Here is a 22,751-nt window from a genome sequence, read left to right as displayed (position 1 = left end):
CTGGCTGTGGCTGTGACTGTGACTGTGGCTGGCTCTGGTGGCTGTGGCTGTGACTGTGGCTGTGGCTGTGGCTGGCTCTGGCTCTGGCTGTGGTGGCTGTGGCTGTGGCTGGCTGTGGCTGGCTGTGGACTGTGGCTGTGGCTGTGGCTGTGGCTGTGGCTGTGGCTGGCTGTGGCTGTGGCTGTGGCTGGCTGTGGCTGTGGCTGTGGCTGGCTGTGGCTGCGGCTGGCTGTGGCTGCGGCTGTATGGCTGACATCACAAGCACAGACTATCCTCACCTCACTCTGGGAATCCCAGAGTCTAACAACACAGCATTGCTTTGTGCCTCTTAAAGTTCACTATGGCCAGAAGGCTCCTGTGAAGATATGGAATTGGTAGGAGTGAAGGACTCTGTTTGAAAAGTAAAGATGGCTCACTTTTCCCAGCTCTAAAATGCCAGTTTGGTCTCTCAGTAGTTCCCTCACTCCTAGCTGTCTGTCTGTGGCCATCCTGAAGAGCTTTTGCCAATGAAAGTCATCTAGAATTTTCAGTTGCATGGGGAGATGGCTTCCGAGCAGAGAATGTGGTTTAAGCCCAAAAGCATTCAACCAGCTAGTACTGTGCCCCTCTTCCCCAAAGCCACAAGCTTTGGACTGTGGATGCAGATGCTAACGCTATCCACAAGATCAGCAAGGGGGCCGGACTTAGCTATCTCTGAGTCAGATCTCAACTTTACAATCCATCCGAGGTGAAACAGGTCATCACAGTTACATCACCTCTGGTACTGGAATTTCTGGTCTGAGCTTGGCCTGTTAGTCTTGGAGTTAATTCACCTTTGTGGATGTCATGTCAGCATCCAGCTGTATGTTTGGGGGAAGACAGTAGAGACTACCTGATGAAGATGGGGTCTCATCTTGTACCTCAAACTGTTTTCATACTGCTGAGTTCAAGTGAGCCTCCTGCCTCAGAATGCCAAGTCCTGGGGTTCTATGAACCACTACCCTTGGCTATATGAAAGTGTTGTGGTTAAAGAGTCTCCCAACAGTTCACTCTCCTAGAAACTTCTTTTGCTAGCTACCTAGATGACTGTGGTCCGTGGGAAAGGAGATGACATACAGTTGCAGTTGGAGCTCAGAATGGTCATGAGCACTTTAAAGCCTCTATCTCTGGCAGTTTAAGGACAGAGAAGCCTGCCTCTCTTCTGTCCTTAGTTACACTACCGCCATGCCCCTGCTTCTATGCCTGAATCATCAGGCACTTCTACCAACCCAGGAAAGGAGTCATGAGATGAATCTTTTTAGGCTATGAGTGACTTGGAGCATAGTACAGACATACCATGTAGCAGGTCCTTTGTGTTAAGAGAATAGCTAAGGGAGGCCAAAAGCGACACAAGATGTCATCAAGTCCCCATAAAACCCTGAGCCAGAGATTTCCATGTTTCTGCTTAAGAGCTGTAGAGAAATTGGGACTTGAAGGAGAAATAGTGTGGGGCTTTCTGGCAGCTAGATGAGGTTAGCCCTAATTATAGTACCTCCTGACTTCTGCTAAAGGCAGACTAGTTGGAAACAGGAATATCTAGGCTCTTGCCCTACCCATGGCAAGGGATGGGAGTGGTGTGAGGGAGTGGTGTCTGTTTTTCACAACTAGCTCACAGTTAAGCCGGGCCTGAGTTGGAGACCAGAGTGTTAAGCAGGACCCCAAGAATCTCTTAGAAAGGGACTATCTTGCCTATTGGCTAGGGAAAGCAGGCTCCACTCATTTCCTGGAGCAGTTCAAACCCCTCCTGGAGGACTTCAAACCCCTCCTCCAGCCCCAGTAGCCACTCAGCACCAGCCCCTCAGCACAGCAGTGGCTCCACCCTTCCCACTCAAGCCCTACTTGTCAGACCTGAGCGACAGTGAGGATAGCCAGAGAAAAGTGGCTCGGGGAAGCAGGTCCTCTACTGGGACCTGAGCTGCTGCTGGCCATGCCCTGGACTCTCCAGCCGAAGTGGCTGGCAAGCAAGGGGCTGCCCCTCCTTGGAGCTATACTGCTACGGGAGACAGAAAAGAGGGAAACGCAGTGGAAGCATTGGCGGGTAATGTACTGATCTCACTTGGGGAGAGTTGACTGCAGAGTCCTGGGAGATGGACGGGGCCTCACAGGGACTAAGCCAGCCATTGCACTGGGGTTTGATTTGGGTGGAACATACCACAGACAACCTGGAAGAGCTCAAACTAGAGAGACTAAGGCCTCCGAAGAGAAATGATGACAATCTGTGATCATTGCCAGCAATGTGCTAGTCTAACTGTGTGACCATTGTGGAGAGAAGGGATAAGGGGTTTGTTGGGTTTTGTTTTGTTTTTGAGCCCAGTCTTCAATCTAGTAACTTATCAGACCAGAACAAGCTGGGAGACTTTTCTTCTCACCTTCCCCATTCCCTGCCTCTGGTTGGTCTTTCAGCCCCTGACTGGAAGCTGATGGGTGCCATGGGTTCTGGCTTTCTCTTTTAATGTTTGGCCTTCTTGAATACATTATCCTAGTGCCCAGGGCATGTCAAGAGGGCAGCTACAGGATGACCATAATAAAACCTACCTAGCTTAGCTGCTTGTAATAACACTAAAAGTTGAGCTGATCTCTAGATTCCATTCTCACCAATCCAGAACCACCCAGCACCTTGCAAAAGCTTCCCAGAGCTCCTGGCATAGGAACATTAGTGACCTGGGCCAGGCAAGCTCTGTGGTAAGACAGAGTAGAGACCCAGGGCAGAAAACACTTAGAGAGGAGATCAGGCCATTCCTAGTGTCCTGGAACTAAGTTTCAGGTGTTGTTTCAGCAGGAAACCCACCCATACTACGACCTTCAAGTGAAGGTGCTGAGGGCTAGAAACATCCAGCACACGGATAAATGTGAGTGAGCCTCACTCCGCCTTTCCCTTTTCTCTATGGTGTTCTCAGAGCTGTGTGTGTGCATGTGTGCGCGTGTGCGTGTGTGTGTGTGTGTGTGTGTGTGTGTGTGTGTGTGTGTGCGCGTGTGTGTGCGTGTGCGTGCGTGTGTGTATGTGTGTGCGTGCGTGTGTGTATGTGTGTGTGCGTGTATGTGTGTGCACGTGTGTGTGCTCACTTGGAGTAGGGTAGTAGGGTAGTGTTAATCATCTAGGGAGGGCACCTTGATGTGGGGTGTGCAGGCAGGAACACTGGAGGGAGGGGTGAGTCGGGGAGACTTCAGCCTCCTTCTGACTCTAGGAGGCTTTGTGAGGGTGTATTAGGCTCCCGTTGCCACACACCAATGCCTGCTTTCCAGGAGCTTGGCAGTACCCACACATGGCACAGAATTTTATTGCCTGAATCACGCAAGGAGTCACTCAATGGTCTGTGCTACCACATGATCCTTTGAACTGTGGCTGCTGTGGGGATTTCTGTCAGTTGAGTGGGAGGAATACCTAGCTAAGGTAGAGCCTGGAGCACCAACGCTCCCTCCCCGGCCGCAGGCAGCAGCCTCTTCTCCCCTTGCTCCTTTCTTTCTGAGCCCAGCCTCCGGGGAACCTTTTCAACATTAAGAGTCTGATGTCTTGGGGATTTGGCTCAGTGGTAGAGCGCTTACCTAGGAAGCGCAAGGTCCTGGGTTCGGTCCCTAGCCCCGAAAAAAGAAAAAAAGAAAAAAAAAAAAAGAGTCTGATGTCAAGTCCCCTCCCCCTCTTACCTGCAGTGTCCAAAGCTGACTGCTATGTTCAACTATGGCTGCCCACGGCTTCTTTTAGCCCCACTCAGACAAGGACAGTGGTTAACTGCAGTGACCCAGAGTGGAATGAGACCTTTCACTATCGGATCCACGGTGCTGTGAAGGTGTGGGCCAGTAAGGGGCTGGGTGTGGAGGCCAATGAGTTCACCCACAACGCTGATCCTTCAGTTCTGTCCCCAGAATGTCCTGGAGCTAGCTCTTTATGACAAGGATGTCCTGGACAGTGACAAGATCTTCTCAGTTCTGTTTGACCTGAGTACTCTCCAGCTAGGCCAGCCTTACACAAAAACCTTCACTCAGAAGCAGCCTGGACTAACAGTAAGTAAATCTCCAGGAGAGGACCCCTGACTCTTGGGCCACTGACAGACAGCCATCTTGGTTTGGCCTCGGTCACTGCTAAGTCTGGAACAGTACCTGGTACATATTTCTGAATGAATGAAAGTCTACGTGGAAATGCTACTGCCCCCTAAGCCTATGAGACTCCATTCCAGACTAGTTTCCAAGGCCCTAGAGCTGAGCAAAGGTGGGAGGCAGGGGCAAAGCATGGGATTTCTGAAGGTTCTTGAAAACTGATGCCTTTGTCACTCTTGTGTAGGATCCAAAAGAGCTGCAAGTAGAATTTACTCTGGAAAAGAGGTGAGTCCGGTTAGAGCTGGTGTCTATCCATTTACCCCAAGTGCCAGTCCTCAGGTCCCTCACTTGCCTTGGAGGCCTGGCTTCAGAGAGGACAGCCTGGTTTTGATACCTACTTGCATGTTGGGTGACAAGTCTCCCATCTACAAACCTATCACACTTCTCAGGCTGCTTTGGCCATATTGTTTTAATAGCCACGGTAAAGGGTGTGATAGCCTGTGAACCCTCCATCTTTTACAGTCAGACGCCTGCATGTGAAGTCATCACCAATGGTGTCCTGGTGGTGAGTAGGGAAATGGGTATGGAACTGTGTGGGACTGGGAGCAGGAGATTGTGGCTGAATCCATGATGCCCATGAGTCTCCAGAAGACGCTCGGTCCTTCCTTAGAAGGCAGATGTGCCAGGGGAATGAAGAACAAGAAGCTGCCTCTACCCTGTATGAGCATCACAGAGATATTACTCCCCTGGGACTCAGGATGCTGAGGGAGCACTTGAGGGCCCCGTAATTCCCTTTTCCACCAAGGCCTACTTCTTATGAGTCCTGGGGAAGAACATAGCACTACCTTGGGGTTGTCACAAAAGACCCCTGCCAATAAGGACCAAGAGCTGCTACAGCCCTTGCCCTCGATATTCCTCCCTCCCTCCCTCCTGGTCAGACCCTGTGAGCCCTCTGACTCCTAAGGCATCTGCTTTCCTCAGGCTCATCCCTGTCTGAGAATTCAGGGCACAGTCACTGGAGACAAGACGGCCTCACTTGGAGAGTTTGGTGAGTCTTGGCCTCAGCCTTAGAACTTGCCTTCTTCCTGCATCAGATATGGCTCTTAATGTTTTCACTGCTTAAAGTAGGGGGAGGGCAGCAGGGACTCAGCTGAGAGTGACCACCTCTGTGACCAGCCTGGACAGACTCTTAAGATCTCAGCGGAGGTGCAAGAGAACAAACTCAATTGAGCAAATGCTTTTTAAACCTTTATTCACATCCTAGCCACTAACATGTTACTGGCCCAGACAAGTCATGTGGTTAAACTCAAAGCTGGAAGGCAGGTGGCACAGTCTGCCTCCTTAGTGGAGGAACTGAAGTCATTTTGTTATATTGAAGACCCGAGAGGTTGGGAGAAGTGAGTCCCAAAAGATAGCTTGTCATTTCCAATTTGTGCAGCCTGCCCGTTCTGTGTAAAATTGAGACCTTCTACCCTTAATGTAAAACCTCAGTCTTAAAAAGAACAAAAGCATGCCTGAGGAGATGGCTCAGTAGATAAAGTACTTGCTACACAAACTGGAGGACCTAAGTTCAAAACCCTCATATACACTTCAAAAACTGGGCATGACCTCCCAGCACTATGGGGGGCAGACACAGGAGGATTGCTGGCGCTCGTTGGCTACCAGCTTGGCTCCAGAGTCAAGGAGAGACCTTATCTCAAGGGAATACGATGGAGCATGACAGAGCAAGACACCAACGTATTCTGGTCTCCTTACGTGTGCACGGTCATGCATGGTCACAACACATGCACACACAGGAGAGCATGTCACACAACACAACCTAAATAAAAATAACAAAATGTCTCAACTAAAAGTCATGACATCATGGGACATTACATTAAGCAACCTCAAAAGAATTAGACATGAGCTAACCAAGAAAACTACAGTTGCATCATGGTAGCTATGCCTCCTGTCAGTCAGAATGCTCCTTCATTGTAAGCGTGTTGAGGCCGCAGGTTGATTATTTTAAAAATCAAGGCACCAGGGCAATTGCCCACACATGTGCAAAGTCTGTCTCTTCAAATGACGAGATTTGTGGGTTTGTTTGTTTGTTTGTTTGTTTTTGCTTCCCTCTTGGCTTCTCAGAACCCTGGGGAGGGAGGGATATCCTAAAAAGATGTTAAGTCTACTCTAATTTTGAATGTCACCCAATATGAAAACATTCATAGAACTTCCTTAAAACCCACAACACAGAACTTGAGGTGCTTCTCCCTGCTTTGTGGCAGCCCACTGCAATTTCTCTGTGGAGCGCTTGCGTTGATAAATTAACCACTTAAAGGTGTCTCTTGATCCGATTCATTCCTCTAAGGAAAAAAAAGAACTGAGAAGAGACCCCCCCACACACACAAAATAGCAACATGGCAAGGAAAAAGAATGTTGAGGAGTGCAGGACTGGGGCCACTAGTGTAGTCTGACAGGTGAGTGCCTGGGAGGAGACACCCAGATGTGGGAGTGGAACCTCTGGGAGGAAGGCTGCTCTGGTGACATGGAGGGCCTGGCATCTCGCTGAGCGCACGGTATCTATTTGATCATATTTCCTCCTGGTGGCCGTATAAAGCAGCTGCAGTCACTAACGTCCTTAGGTCACACAACCAATCCATGGGAGGGCCAGGACCAAGCTCAGGTCTAGCACACTCAAGGCCATCCTCTTCACTGTAAGATCTGGTATCTCTGCATCTCTGGCCACAAACCCTGGTGGGAGTGACAAGGCAGCTTTCTGGTGTCTCTCCGTCTTCAGGGCATGTGATGTCTAGATTCATCTTGTGCGAGGATAGGGTCCCATCTGGACCTCTGCTGTCCTCAGCCCTTAGGGTCACTGTTGCTTCTGTGGTGTGTTTGGGACCCAGACTTTTCTGCATTGCAGTGTGTGTGTGCCTTGGCCTGAGCGGGACACCTACCACCTCCCGAAGCTGCTAAGAAGCAAGGCAGGAAGAGACCCCACCGTTCCTTGCCAATATGTGTGCAGCTCTATTTCTCTGCTTTTTCCCAGCCTGGGTCTCACTTAGCTTGAGCTGACCTCTGACCCTTCTTCTTCTGCAATATATAATCTCCTGTACCCAGAATGCCACTCTGCCTTCTTACCTCCTTGTCCGAGCCTCTACATTTTCCCAAGATCTATTACTTTTGGGAGCTAAGGCCACAGGCCTCCCCTAAGCAAGGAATGTTGATGCATGACTAGAGTCAAGAAGGTTGGGAATATTAACAACTGAAAACTGGTAACTAATGCAATAACGAGTGGATGTTTATGTAATTAGTTATATGTTAGGTAGTTAATATAAAAATTCCAAAATCACTAGCCCAGTAAGCTATGCTATGGGCTGAGCCATTCCCTTCCCTCTTAGTATTTCTGTGTTTCCCAGCCATATCAGGGCTGATTGATTATAGAACCCAAGAGCTCATGGTCCTTTTCTGTGGACACTTTGTGGTCAAAGTACTCCAGTGAGCAGGGAGATGGGGGTGGAGGTTTGGGGAAGAGGAGGAATTACTGTCATCCGGGTGTAACTGTCCTGAGCCACACTTACATCTACCCCTCACCCGACCTCTGCCCCCAGGCTCGAGGGAGATCCAGCTGGCAGTGCCTGGGGCCTATGAAAAGCCACAGTCAGTGCCTCTGCAGCCGACCGTCGAGCCAGGTCTCCCAGCGACCTTTATCTTCCACATGAACCCGGTGCTGAGCCCCAGGCTGAACATAGCACTGCAGGAAAAGCTCCTGGTCTCACATGTGAGTGAGCTCTGGCGAGGAGGAAAGAGTAGGATGAGCCCACGTAGGAGGAGACTCCAGAGTGCCTGGGAGGTACGTCTTCCATCCCACACTGCTCCTTGACTCTCTTCTCCACAGAGTGGCCCAAGTGATGAGCTGGAGTCCCAGACTAGCAAGATGGAGGAAGCAAGCATCTTGCTCTCCTCTCTGCCCCTCAACCAGGAGTCAACAAGACTTGTGAACCTGGAGGAGGTAAGATTTAGCCTGGTGCTGAGGACTCCTACCTGCCCCATGATCACCAAGTGAGGTCTGAGGCCCACACTGGCCAGTTACCTGAGCACTAAGGGCCACAGGTTGTATGTGTGTGCTGGGTGGGGGAGGGGTGTCTGACTTCACTTACTCAGGGATGAGGGGCTGCTGTCTCTCTCTTTCAGGGCCAGCAGGTGACTCTGAGGATGAAGGCAGACATGAGGTGAGGTGGGCTTGCGGTGGAAGGCCTTGGGGCTTGGCTGGAAGTGGGAAATGCTCCAGTGGGTTCTGCTTTCCTGTCCATTTGGGTCAGGCCATTGGGGACCACCTCCCACCCATGGAAGTCCCCTGGGGTATTTTCTGGGAGGCTCCCCAGAATGTAGACTGGACTCAAGGTTCTTCCCCACACTCCACCCACTCCTTCTGAAGCAGGTCTGAGGACTTAGACCTGCGCCTTGGTTTTGAGCTGTGTAGTGGGGAGCTGGAATTTCTGGACAAGAGGAAGCAGGTGGTGTCCAAGGCCCTGCAGCAGGTGATGCGACTGAGTGAGGCTCCACACTGTGACCAGGTAAGAGACAGACGGGAGGGTGGACTTGACTAAATCCAGCCTATCCCCTTGAGAGCTCTTGTATGGATAAGAAATGACAGGAAGCTCAGAGGAGGGATAGGCAGTAGAAGATCAAGAGAGCAAATGGGTTGGTTCACCTGAGCCAGTGGCCACCACCAGCATCAGGAATCAGAATGAGGACTTACACAATCCTGGCCATGGGTGGATATCTTTAGCAGATTGGGCCGTCACAACAGAATACTACAGTCGAATGGTTTAAACAACAGAAATTCATCTTCTCATGGAGCCTCCTCCTTCCTGACTGGTAGACATCTGCTTTCTTGCTGTGGTGTCCCATGGCCATCCCACCCCTGCCACCTCACCTCCACCCCCTCCGTGTGTGTGTGTGTGTGTGTGTGTGTGTGTGTGTGTGTGTGCGCGCGCGCCTGCTCGTGTGTATGCATGTGCGTGTCTGTGTATGTGAGTGTGTGTGCTCACATGTATACATGTATGTGTCTGTGTATGTGAGTGTATGTCTGTCTGTGTGTGGGTAGTATGTGTGTATGTGTGTGCATAACCGTGCGTGCATGTGCACATCCAGGAGCAGAAGCTCTTTCTCCCCCGACCTCCCTTTTGAGACAGACTCACTATTTAGTCCCAGTTGGCCTCAAACTTGCTTTGTAGACCAGGTAGGCCTTGAACTCACAGAGAATCAATTGCTTCAGCCTCCCAAGTGTAGTGATTAAAGGCAAGTGCCACTGCACCCACCTCCCAAATGTTGTGGTTTTTTTAATGATAAGTATTACTACTGTGTAGCAAAGGCCTGACCTCATATGTTGTTCAGACTAGCCTTGAACTTATGATCCCTTGCCTCAGTCTCCCAAGTGCTGGTATTCAGGGATGTCCTACCATGTCCAGCCCTCTTCCTCTTCTTCTTAGGACAGCAGTCCTGTCAGGTCGAGGCCCTCTCCTAGGACCTGATTCTAGCCATATTACTTCCTTATAGGCTCTATCTACAAACAGTCGTCTTTGAGGGGTAGGGCCTCAACAAATGAATTTTTCTTTTTGTTAAAATCCTTCCTCATATATTATATCCCAACTATAGTTTCCCTTCCTTCCCCTCCCCAAGTCTTTTCCACCTACCTCCCAGATCCACCCCACTCTGCCTCCCTTCAGAAAAGAGCAGGCCTCCCAGGGACATCAACCAAGCACTACATAACCAGCTACAATAAGACCATGCACAGACCACCACATCAAGGCTGGATGAGGCAACCCAGCAGGAAGAAAAGGGTCCCACAGTAGGCAAAAGAGGCAGGGACAGCTGCTCCCACTGTTAGGATTCCCACAAGAACATCAAACTATGCAGCCATAGCATACGCAGAGGACCAGGTCAGACCCCTAGCAGGCTTCCAGGTCTTTGCAAGCCCCCATGAGTCTCAGCCAGTGACCCCTCCAAGACCCGGAGAAGCCAAGTAACAAGGAGGGCATAAGGGGGACAGAAGGATCTCCGTGAGAAGGGGAAATAGAACAGATTCCATGGGGGCTGAGGGAATGGGAGCAGGTGGGGCTGGGAACAGGAGGGGTCAAGTTATCGGGAGGGAAAGATACTGGGAGAAACGACTGGAATGGGGGAAGGAGCATTTTGCGGTCAAGGTGGAACCTAATACAATGGAAACGCCATGGAATCGAGGAGCGTGACCCTAGCAAAGACTCCTAGTAATGGGGGACATGAAGCCTGAACCAGCCATCTTCTGTAACCAAGGAAGCCTCAAGTGGAGAGATTAGTACACCAACCCAGTGACAAAATAGTCAACCTACCTTCAGAGTGTTTCAGGACCTCACACATCAGTTTTGTCGTTTATAGCATGGGGAGGTGCTCTCCCTGGGTTTCTGGGAGAATTCGGTGAGCTAATACATGGCAGTGGATACGCCAGCGCCTGCAGTGGATAAGCAGAAATGCATCCAGCCCTGTGCCGTTGCTATCAAACTATTGCTGTGTCCAGGTACCTGTGATAGCCGTGCTAGGCTCTGGGGGTGGAACCAGAGCCATGACTTCCCTGTACGGCAGCCTGGCCGGGCTGCAGGAGCTTGGTCTTCTGGATGCTGTGACCTACCTGAGTGGGGTTTCTGGGTCTTCCTGGTAAGTGAGGCGGGGTAGAGCACGGAGCAAAAGTGACCTATGTCTGGGTAAGGATGTCCAGGTGATGGGGTGGAGTCTGATATGGGGCTGGGAGCCTGCCTTTATGGGGTCATGGTGAGAGAGGAGGCTGGGTCCCAGACACGTGTCTGAGGGAGGGAGCAGGATGGCAGGATGGGGAGATCTGTCCTTTAACTCCCAGGCACCCCCGTTCCGTCTGCAGGTGCATCTCTACACTCTACAAGGATCCATCCTGGTCGCAGAAGACTTTGCAGGGCCCCATTCGACATGCCTCCGCTCGAGTCTGCAGCAGAAAAGTAGGGATGCTGTCCCCAGAGCGGTTCGAATACTACGCCCGGGAAAAGAAGACCTGGGAGAGCAGAGGCCACAGCATGTCCTTCACTGACTTGTGGGGCCTCATCATTGAGTATTTCCTCAACCAGGAGGTAAGAGAACAGGAAGTGACTACATTCTTCCCATCCCAGCTCCCTCCCCACACTTCTCTTCTGCCTTACTCCTATTTTACTCCTGGGGGAGAGCCCAGTAAAAGCATGCTTTCGAAGTGGTTCCTGCCTGCCTCTGAGGCACAGTGCCACACCCACTCATTGGCAAACAAAGCCCTGACCCATGCCACCAGGCGGGTTGCTCCTACAACTGCAGGTCCAGCCTGTCAGAAGCAGAAGGTTCAGAGGAGCTGAGCCACACAGTGTATAGCTCTTGTTTGGAAGTGTGTGACACCTGTGATACTGCATTGCTAAGACAAGAACTGGCATCTCCTAGTGGTTTTCTTTATAAAGAAATTAGACTGGCTTTTCAGGGCTGGAGGTCCTGAGTTCAAATCCCAGCAACCACATGGTGCCTCACAACCATCTGTAATGGGATCTGATGCCCTCTTCTGGTGTGTCTGAAGACAGTGACAGAATACTCACATACATGAAATAAATCAAGAAAGGAAGGAAGGAAGGAAGGAAGGAAGGAAGAAAAGAAAGAAAGAAAACAAAAATGAAGTTAGACTGAATTTTCAGTGATTCCCTAAAACTGTCGATCTAGCTCCCTCTATTTCGATCTGCTTTCTGGAATGAGAAAGGATGAGGAAGGCGGTCGGAGGCACTGGAGTCTTAGCTCTGCTGCAGCCTAAAGCTATGGTCTGTCCTTGACAACAGGAAACCCCTCTTGTGGGTGCACCACACCCCTCAGGGTGCTGACATCGAGCCCTGGGCATAGAGACTGGAGATTCCTCTCAAGCCAAGCTGTCCACTTTCTTCCCTGCCCAGGAAAACCCTGCCAAGCTGTCAGACCAACAAGAAATGGTCAGCCAGGGTCAGAACCCTTACCCCATCTATGCCAGCATCAATGTCCACAACAACATCAGTGGGGAAGACTTTGCAGGTGCCTGGTTGTGGAGACAAAGGAAGGAGACAGGAGGGTGGTGGTAGGAGGGTGGAGGAGACGGGCACAATCGGGAGGTGCTCACAGCAGGGACCTTGGTGAGTGGTGGAGGTGCTTACAAGGAACTTTGGTGAATGGTAGAATTGCTGGTTTGGGGAAGGCAAGATTTTCTGCTCAGTCACTTTGTTCTCTCCAGAGTGGTGCGAGTTCACCCCCTATGAGGTCGGTTTCCCCAAGTACGGGGCTTATGTCCCCACGGAACTCTTTGGCTCTGAGTTCTTCATGGGTCGGCTACTGCAGCACTGGCCAGAGCCCCGCATCTGTTACCTGCAGGGTGAGTCTAGACTTGGAAGCTTGGAGAGAGGCAGGGCTGGATCAGGCTCTGACCTGGGACCCTGCCTGTCTCTGCAGGTATGTGGGGAAGTGCTTTTGCAGCCAGCCTGTATGAGATCTTCCTGAAGATGAGAGGCCCAAGACTGGGCTTCCTGGACTGGTACAGAGGCACTGTCAGTGTCACAGGTGAGAGCAGAGGCCTTGTTTAGCCACTGCCACTTGCCAGCAACTGCCCAGGGCCTTGTCAGAGGGAGGAGAATGAGAGAGATAGACAAAGGATGGCTCCTCTTCTCACTGTATTTCATTGCCTCCCATCTAGATGACTGGCCAAAGTTACGGAAGCAGGACCCCACTCGGCTGCCCACCAGGCTCTTTACCTCAAAGAGTTTCTTCTCTAAGGCTGTGCTGGACATATTCACCTCCCGCTTTACTTGTGCCCAGACCTTTAACTTTACCCGAGGTCTCTGCCTGTACAAGGACTACACAGCTAGAAAGGACTTTGTGGTCTCTGAAGATGCATGGCATTCAGATAATTGTGAGTTACAGATGGTTGTGAGTTGTCATGTGGTTGCTGGGATTTGAACCTGGTCCTCTGAAAGAGCAGTCAGTGCTCTTAACCTCTGAGCCAGCCATCCTGGGAAGGGAGGAGTTAGAAGTGGATCCTTCCTATATACACATGTGCTCACTGGGGTCAGCATTGTCTTTTATCTGGGTATTGGAGGAGGTAAAGTCATGGTCTGTTGGGAGGCAGGGAAATTCTCTCGAGGCTGTGGCTGTCAATGCAAAGAGAAGAGGGTCACTAGCAAGAACAATTGTACTAATCCCCGTGCACTTTACAGACAAACACCTCGATGCCTGTCCCAACCAGCTCACACCCATGAAGGACTTCCTGTCCTTAGTGGATGGAGGCTTTGCCATCAACTCACCATTCCCACTGATCCTGCAGCCACAGCGGGCTGTGGACCTCATTGTGTCCTTTGACTATTCCCTGGAAGCCCCTTTTGAGGTGAGGAGGGAAGCAGGGTTCTCCTAAAGAAGTAGAGGGGAGGAGAAGAAATTGCTGTTGAGAGGCCTGGCTGGGTCTGGTGGTTGGTTGCTTTTTAAACATTGTTAACCGTCCAGATGTCACAGCTGGAGAATTCTGGGATTAAAAAGGGTATGTAAGGAGGGTCTCAGATGTCTCCCACACTCTGTCCTAGAACCTGCCCAATTCCTTTGTTACTATGGTAACACATCCATGAACATCCTCTTAGGGAGACATCTGCAAGGAATGCCTTGAAGGCAGTGGGTAGACACCATCAATCAAACACGGGTCTGGTTGTCTCTCTGACTTCCTCTTCATTCCCTGTATCCAATGACTGCCTAGGATTGGAGAACAGATTAAAACTCCCTCCAACACTGCCCTTGTAACCAAGCCCCTTATCAGGGAACAGAGAAGGGATTGGAGAAGGGATGGCCATATTAAGGCAGGAATAAAAGACTAAGCTTGATGGCCAGTCTATTGCTAATTCACTGCGCTCTCACTAGACACTTATTCCCAACTGTCTTAGTCAGGGTCTCCATTGCTGTGAAGAGGCACCGTGACCACGGCAACTCTTATAAACAAAAACATCTAACTGGGGCTGGCTTACGGCTTGAGAGATTTAGTACATTATCCTCACGGCAGGAAGCATCGTGGCCTGCAGGCTGACGTAGTACCAGAGAGGTAGCTGAGAGTTCTATATCTGGATCTGCAGGCAGCAAGCAGGAAGAGGAGACACACTTCCTCCAACAAGGCCACAGCTACTCCAACAAGGCCTCACCTCCTAATAGGCCACTCCCTATAGGCCTATGGAGGCCATTTTTATTCACACCATTTTTATCTGGCAAATAGAAAGCTGTCTCAGAAAGTCACTCAGATATACAGAGCTAGCATGAAGCCTGAGTGTATAGGAGTCCAGTTGGGGGCCAGAAACTTACCTCTCTGTCCAGGTCCTGCAGGTGACAGAGAAGTACTGCCGGGACCGAGGGATCCCCTTCCCAAGGATTGAGATAGACTCCAAGGACTCTGAGGACCCCCGTGAATGCTATCTGTTTACTGAGGCGGAGGACCCCTGCTCGCCCATTGTGCTGCATTTTCCCCTTGTCAACAGGACCTTTCGCAAATACCTGGCTCCAGGTAAGGGGAAGTCACAAACCTGCTCTAGCCTCCAGGGGTGGGTGAGATGCTAGTCTGAGAGCATTGCTTCTGGAGGGCCTGGACTATTCACTGCTGCCCTCCGCTGCCTGGACCTTTGTGTCCACAATGAGCCATCTCTTTCTAATGGACTTAAGAGTTAGATGGCCTCTCTCAGGGAGCAAGCCAGATCAAGCAAGCCCTGGGAAGTGTCCAGGGCTATCAGCTCCCAGTCAGTTTCACAGAGTACCCCAGCCTAGTCTTGCTTTTCCCACCCCCAGGGGTGGAACGACAAACAGCTGAGGAGAAGGCCTTCGGGGACTTTATCATCAACGGGCCAGATACTGCCTATGGAATGATGGACTTCACCTATGAGCCCATAGAGTTTGATCGACTGGTGACCCTGAGTCGATACAACGTCTTGAACAACATGGAGACTATCAGGCGTGCCCTCCAGCTGGCTCTGGACCGGCGGCAGGCTGGGGGAAGGGCTGGGGCCTGACCAGATGAGAGTCAGAGGAGTGTGGTGAAGATGAGAGGGAGGACCTTAAGCCAGAGCACACTGAGGGAGAGTGAAGACTTTAAGGAGTTTCTGTTTCCCACTTCTCCTTCCCAGAGGGGATGGGACAGTTCATCTCTCTGAGTGCTTGGGGATTCTGTGCAGGACAGAACAGAGTTCATATTTTATTGGGGTATAGAGAAAACCAGACAGCAGCTTCATCAGAGGGCCCACTCCTCACCACAGAAGGACCTCTGGAAACAACCCAGGTACTCAGAGCTTCACCACAGAGAGCTGTGGGCTGAGGAACCAGCTGTCCTCCTACTGATACAGAACGACAACGGCTCGCCCTTCCACAGAGTGCCCAGCTCTGACCTGATCCCCTGGACTCAGTGATGTCAGTAAACAGGATCTATGTGTGTTGCCAGCCTGTGTCCCCAAGCCCACACCTTACTGGTTCTTCTCTGCATCCTAACTTCTCCGCCCCTCCTCAGAGGTCACCAGGCTTCCCTACTAAGCCCATGAAATGTGTACCAAGATGACCCATCCTGATGGGTGTGCACATTGCTTTACCCAAACCACATTTTCTGCTCCAATGCACAGCTGCCACACTGCGCAAATACTGTCTTTCCATGCTGAGGAGACAAGTGGGTTGTTTGGCTGGGGCAGAGTGAATGGGAAATTGCACACATTATATATGTGGGTATATATTCCCATCTATGGTGGGCCAGTTAGTACCTGTTCCTTCACACTGGGATGGGCAAATGGGAGTGGGGTGTGGACCTAGCCTGAATTCCTGCCTCTGATGATCTACATGGGTCCCTCTCTTTCACATCTCTCCTGATCCACTTGGGACATTCCAATTGAGAGCTTCTCCAGAATAAGTAGATTTCAAAACTGTAGAGAGAAGATCCCTCCTGGTCAGGTTGTCTCCCTCTGATTTGTCTCCTTGGCCTCATCTTCCTCAACCAGCTGTGCTCGGTCCAAGCCGCCTGATGCTGTATAATAGCTGAGCTTCTGTACTCAGCGGACCCCTTGCTCACACACACAAGCACCAAGTGAGTGCTCCAAGACCACATTTACAACTCACAGTTCCTCTTTCAGTCGGGGTGCCCCTTTCTGGGAGTGTCACCTGCCTTAACTTTAAAGAGAAGGCTCTAGTTCTATGGCCTGTCTATAATAGTCAAAGTCCCATCTGTGTCCTTTATCTCATGTGTGCTGGGGCTCAACCCTCCTGACGATGTGACAGTAAAGTAGGGCTGGAGGACCAGTGCTTTGGACTGACATGCAGTAAACCAGCTTGGCTCTTCCCCTCTCTTACTGCTGGCTGTCTCTGGACACCACCCAGGCAGCCCTTGGCTTGAGTAATGGTAGGTTTATTTGGAAGGTTCTGCTGTGGCCATTGTCACCACTGCTTGCGTGCTATAGCTGATGACAATGTTTATTGGACTCTCATAATCGTTAGGACTTACCACTCATAGAATGTAAGGCTAGAGTCTTTATTCTGTCCTCAGGGCTTAGGGGCTTCTGTGGCTCTCTATCCTTTTTCTCAAAATGGGGTCTGCACACTGGATTCACTGCCAGGTCTGCTTCAGGCCATGTTCCTTTTCCCAGCATCCCAACTTTGTGCCCCCCGGGACTCTCAGTAAGGCTGGGGACAATTTTGCCTGGGTTTCATCCGGCACCAAGTGACCTGACTGATCTGTTTTTTCTGCCTCCCTGAGCCTTTATTCTACTTTCTTTTCCTTGGTTCCTTAAACACTTAGGGGGTTTCCTGGGAGCATCTCAAGATCTCAGGGTTCATAAAAACTTGTTCTTTCAGGGCTGGAGAGATGGCTCAGTGGTTAAGAACACTGACTGCTCTTCCAGAGGTCCTGAGTTCAATTCCCAGCAACCACACAGTGGCTCACGACCATCTGTAATGGGATCCAATGCCCTCTTCTGGTGTGTCTGAAGAAAGTGACAGTGGACTCATATAAACTAATGTACTCATATACATAAAATAAGTAAATCTTTAAAAACAGACAAAACCTCACCTCATTCTTTCCCATCAACATCATCATTTGTTTGGTTTCAAATATGGCATTTTTCCCTGAGGTGTTGTTGTTGTTTGAGACAGGGGTTCTCTGTGTAGCCCTGGCTGTCCTGGATCTCACTTTGTAGACCAGGCTGGCGTCAAACCCACAGAGATGCGCCTGCCCCTGCCTCCTGAGTGTTGGGATTAAAAGCGTGTACTACCACATCTGGCCTGACAAATAACCTTACAGTCACTGTCTCCTGCCTCTGCCTCCTTAGTGCTAGGATTGCATACCTAGTTACAAATCATCTTTTTTGAGTGATTTAAAAGACAGTTTTGTGCTGTGAAATGCAGCTCTTTGGTTCACTGTGCTGAGCACATGTGGAAATCACAGGACGACTTGGAGGACTCAGTTCTCTTAGTTCACCATGTGGGTTCTGGGTAAAGCTCCGGTCTCCAGGCTTAGTGGCATGCACCTTCATCCACTGTGCCACCACACCAGCCCAGAATCCAGTTTTAAGGATTGCTTGAACCTAATTAGCCCCAAATAAATGTTGTATTCTTTTTTTTCTCACTCAAATTGACACATTTTCAGGGATGGAGTGGAGTGATAGTCTAGACTCTACCTGAGTACTTCCGGATTGCTTTGGCTTTTGTTCATAGCAAAATATTGGAGGGAGGCTGGCCAGACACACGGATGCTCCTGAGACACACTCCTATTTCATAAGCTTAAGGCTCACACACCTGCTGTACCACTTCCAAACCAAAGTAATGGCTGAGGAATGTTTGCTCAAACTTTTCCATGGCTCTTTTCTGTGAAATCCCAGAGGCTGTGTATGATTGGGATTAAACATCTCTCCAGCCCTCCATGGCTTGCAGCGTAGCACTCTGGATTCCAAAACACCAGCAGGGGCTGGAAAGTGACCATGCCTCAAGCAGAGGCTCCAGAGGTGGAAACCAGACCTGTCTTCACTGCCCTGACTCCTGGTAGAGCACATGGTAGATAACATTTGTCAAGTGAGTGTCGGGTATGGCTGGGTGGAATCTTACCCTTTGCCCTGACTGGAGCCTGTCCTTTCCAGTCGCCCCAGAATGCAGGAGGCACCAGTGGTCTTTTCTGCTTTGTTCTGAGCACGTCCCGAAAGGAAGCTCTCCTGCCACCTGTCAACAACATGAATAACTACTTCCTCATAAGGCAAGCACACAGACTCGCCCCTGCGTGTTCTTGACATGGTAATTACTGCTCTGAGTGTCACACCTGTCTCACATCACATAGTTCCTGTCACCTGCCCCGCCACTTCAGGGCTTTTACCAAGAACTGAGACTCAGTGGAATATTACACCCCTCTCTTCTCCACCAGCTGCTTCCTCACCTCTGTGACACTACAGTTGAATGCTATTGTTGAAGAACCTTCCTAGAATTAAAATTATCAGGGAAGAGTCGACCCCTCAAATGACAAACTCGGGACTATGTCTCCTTCAGGCAAGGCTTGATCCAGGGACACTCTGGTGCCTGCTGTATTTTTGGAAAAATTATACTGCAGGCAGTGGATAAGAACATTATTCTGATGACCTAGAGGGAAATGCTTCAACCAATTTCTGCTTGGTTTTCTCAGTTACCAAATATGGATAATAAATATCTGTCCTAGAAGGCTGGAGGCGTGGGGATAAATAAAAATGATTTCCAACTCAGGGGCTGGAAACAGAAGGATCATGAGTTCAAGGCCAAAACTTGGGAAACAGCAACCCCCCCATAAAAACACTTTTAAGGGTGAGAGACATCTAAACAGCAATTAAAAACACCCTGATGATGGTTACTGATTAGTGCGGTGAGTCCACACATCCTTTTCACAGTTCGGTTGTAGGCTCCGTGACTACCTCCTCATTCGTCACCATCCTTAGTCCACACAGGGAGCAATCTTTCACCTCATCTGCCTGAGTAAGAGTTTAAGAGTGATGAGTAAAACGTATCATCCATCGGGTGTGGAGGTGCATACACCTTTAATCCCCACACTGGATCTCTGGCCATCTGAGACGAGCTCACGGCCAGCTTTACCTATATAGGAAGCCCCTCCTCCCCCCAAGCCAGAGCTACACAGCGAGACCCGATCCAAAACAGACAAAAAAGAAAGGAAGAAAGAAAAAGAAAATTATCATTATTATTTATTATATTATTAATGGTGGTTATTAGTGTTTAGTTTTTCAAAAGACAGAGCCTATGTTTCCCATGCTGGGATTTGAAGTAGCAGGTATCCTCCTGCCTCAGCACGCCAAGTGCTGGACTAGGATTACAGGCAAGTATGCATCACCACATACAATTTACATCCTATTTCTTGATTTTCCTGTCTCAGAAGGGGGAAAAAATCAACAATGACTCAACCATTGCCTTCTAGGAAGCACCACAGAGCCATGTGTGGTGGGTGCACTTGTAGTCCAGCATTCGAAGGATCCGGAGTTCAAATCCAGCTTCAGCTACAAGTTGAAGGCCAGCCTGGACTACCTGAGGCCGTGTCTCAAAACATCCACCTCAACAAAAAGAACAAATACACAAAATAAACCAAGCAACCTCACCCCCCCTTCAGGATGGGACTTCTGTCTTAATCTGGTGTCAAAAAAAAAAAAAATCTTCAGAACATGATTATCTGTTTCCAGGGAGGGGCTTGCGGTAGCCTGCTTTCTGACTGAACATATTTCAGACCTTTCTGGGTTTTTTTTTTCTGGCAACAAGGACACATTTACAACTCAATTTGATCTCTCTCTGGCCTTGGCTCCTTGTGTCACGATGCCAGATGAGCGGGCACAGTAGGTGGCAGGCATATGTGAAACTGACAGCCAGCCTCATGAAATAGTTCTATAAGCCGAAGTCAGGGTGCGCTCACTCCACGTCTCCTTAGCCAGATCCTAATCATCCGTCCCCCACAGCTGAGGGAGGGATAGGAAGAGAAGTCCCCACCGGTTCCGGATGCAATCGCTTACTTTGGCAAGTTTTATTCACACACAGATGCCGGTTAGATTTGGTCAAGCTGACCTTGCAAGAGGAAACCTCAATTGAGAAAATGTCTCCATCAGATTGGCTGGTAGGCATATCTGTGGGACATTTTCTTGATTAATGATTCATGGGAGAGCCCGGCTCACTGTGGCCAGTGTCACCCTGCACAGGTGGTCCTGGGTCATATAAGAAAGCAAGGTTTCTCCTCCATGGTTTCTGCTTTGGGTCCTGCCTTGAGTTTACGAGAGACTGTGAGCTTGGTCATAGTGTTTTATCACAGCCACAGAAAACAAACTAGGACAAGAATGATCTCAGGAAACGAACTGCTCAAGCCTTGGGAGGGACGTGCTAGGAGACAAGCTTAAATGACGTCACTGCTGCGACAGCTGCCTCTGTCCATCCAGGCACATAGTACAGTGAGCCCTGGAGAAGCACACGGTGTTGTCGTTGGCTCTTTTTCTGGGAGGTGTGAAACCTCCTGTGGTCAGCAGCTCCAAATTCATCTCCTCCCAGGTTCTGGTCCAGCAGGAAAGACAAAGTGCCTCCTAGAGTTGAATGCACCCAGGAACTGCTTACACCAGCTTGGCTCATGCGTGCAGTGAACCAAAGACCAAAGTCCGGGTGGTTCCTTGAGCTAGACAGCTCTCAGTCCCATATTATGTTCTATGCTTTTTAAATGTTTTATTAATTTCATGTGTGTGCATGTACATGCCTGAATGTATGCATGTGAACCACATGCATGTCAGAGTCTGCAGAGATTGCAAGAGGCATCAATGGGAACCTCTGGATCTGGAGTCTTAGGCAGTTGTGAGCCACCTGATGTAGGCGCTGGGACCATAACATGGGACCTCTAGGAGAAGAGGACTTGCTCTTAACCACTGAGCCATTTCTCCAGTCCCCAGAGGCTGTGTTCTTGAAGCTGGAGATGGAGTCATTACCTCTGAAACCCTGAGGCAGAATACAGGGGAAGGGCTGGATTCTGAGAGGAAACTGGGAAATTAAGCCTCTGTGTATGGTAAATGAAGGAAAATACTCAGTTATGGTTCATTTGCATAAGGCAGCCTTGGAGACTGTGTGAGGGAGGGACAGCAGCAAGAGAGAAGTATGATGGGGGGGTAAGACAGGTGCCTTGAACTTGACAGCTTGATTTAGGACTGCTCTTCACGTCCATCCTTAGGTGAGGACTCGTGATCTTAGCTCAGCCCAGCGGGACCTGCCAGCCCCAATCAGGAGCCACCACCTCCGGACCTCTGTCTTCCTGTTCCGACCTTGGGCCTTTTAGGCCCATTCCCCCTTGTAGCCCCTTATTCACAGTCCAGGAAGGAAGGGTCTTTGCGGAGAGATCTCTAGGGCTTGGCATCTCGACTGAGTCAAACCCCAGCCTTCTCCAGGCAATCTTTGGAAACTGTCATGGGAGGGTTGGGGATTTAGCTCAGTGGTAGAGCACTTGCCTAGCAAGCGCAAGGCCCTGGGTTCGGTCCCCAGCTCCGAAAAAAAAAAAAAAAGAAAAGAAAAAAGAAAGAAAAAGGAAACTGTCATGGTAAGTGCTAAGTCCTAAACATTTTTCCTGTTCCCAAAATGCTGGGAGTCTGCAGCATTTTCAGCCCTGTCTGTCTGTCTGTCTGCCTGCCTGCCTGCCTGCTTGCCTGACCCTCTCTTTCTCTCTCCCTCCTCCCTCCCTCTCTCCCTTCCCTCCGCCCCTCCTCTCTCTCTCTCTCTCTCTCTCTCTCTCTCTCTCTCTCTCTCTCTCTCTTTCTTTCCTTCTTTTCTTTTTGGTTTTTGAGATGAGTCTCACTATGTAGTCCTGGCTGGTCTGGACTTCACTATGTAAACCAAGCTGGCCTTGAACTCAAAGCTATTCTCCTGCCTCTGCTTCCTGAGAGCTGCCACCACACCCAGTTCACCTTTCTGATATTATATGTGGTTTGTGAACGTTAGAAATATTTCTTACTCGCTCACCTTTCATTTGTTCATAAACCATTCTCGATTTTCTGCTTTGGCTAATTTGGTAAGCATACATTTTAGTTTTTTTTTAAGACACTGTCTCACTGTGTAACCTTGGCTGTTCTAGAATGCACTCTGTAGATCGCCAGATTAGTCTGCCTCTGCCTCTGCCCCCAAGTGATGGAATTAAAGGCATGCACCACCATCCAGCAAAGATGTATTTATGTACCTTAGGTACATGGGTGCTTTGTCTGTAAGTGCATTTGCACACCAGACGGGGGCCTTGGATCTCATGGGACTACAGTTATAGATGGTTGCGAATCACCATGTGGTACTGGGAATTGAACTCAGGACCTGTGGAGGAGCAGTCAGCGTTCTTAACCACTGAGCCATCCTTCTAGATGTTTTTTTTTATATGTGCTAACATTAATTCGGTTTCATTTACCGATTCACTTCTTCCACCATGTGAGTTCCAGTTATCAAACTCAAGTCGTCAGGCTGGGCCTGCTGAGCCATCTCCTAGCCCTTTGTTCTTCAATGTATGAAGAGCTGCCATTCAGGTCATTTTAGGAGAGCACCTAGTGCTACACGCACACTAAACAAACAGGTGACTTTCTGAAGCTTTCTTCTGTAGTGTTTATGACCTAAGAGTTTTCTGACTATGAAGTCTGTCATTTACTTCTGCTGGAACCCCCCTTAAAAAG

The 22,751-nt window shown here is 49.8% G+C and overlaps 1 protein-coding gene across 1 annotated transcript; it reads left to right on the top strand.

The window, feature by feature from the left end:
- Nucleotides 1-1,922: 1,922 nt before the first annotated feature.
- Pla2g4f (phospholipase A2 group IVF) lies at nt 1,923-17,123 on the top strand. Its single transcript, XM_032903994.1, has 20 exons — nt 1,923-2,056; nt 2,795-2,867; nt 3,667-3,803; nt 3,880-4,017; nt 4,295-4,335; nt 4,573-4,615; nt 5,032-5,098; nt 7,641-7,810; nt 7,928-8,041; nt 8,224-8,261; nt 8,471-8,606; nt 10,589-10,725; nt 10,946-11,168; nt 11,997-12,111; nt 12,308-12,445; nt 12,523-12,630; nt 12,764-12,979; nt 13,284-13,450; nt 14,416-14,602; nt 14,881-17,123. Exons 1-20 carry the CDS (start codon nt 1,946-1,948, stop codon nt 15,099-15,101), a joined length of 2,580 nt encoding a protein of 859 aa, XP_032759885.1. The 5' UTR covers nt 1,923-1,945; the 3' UTR covers nt 15,102-17,123.
- Nucleotides 17,124-22,751: the final 5,628 nt, after the last annotated feature.

This window comes from Rattus rattus, chromosome 5 (assembly GCF_011064425.1).
Source record: "Rattus rattus isolate New Zealand chromosome 5, Rrattus_CSIRO_v1, whole genome shotgun sequence".
Taxonomy (NCBI): domain Eukaryota; kingdom Metazoa; phylum Chordata; class Mammalia; order Rodentia; family Muridae; genus Rattus; species Rattus rattus.
Note: the sequence above shows the minus strand (reverse complement) of the source record. Positions and strands in the feature narration are given on the sequence as shown.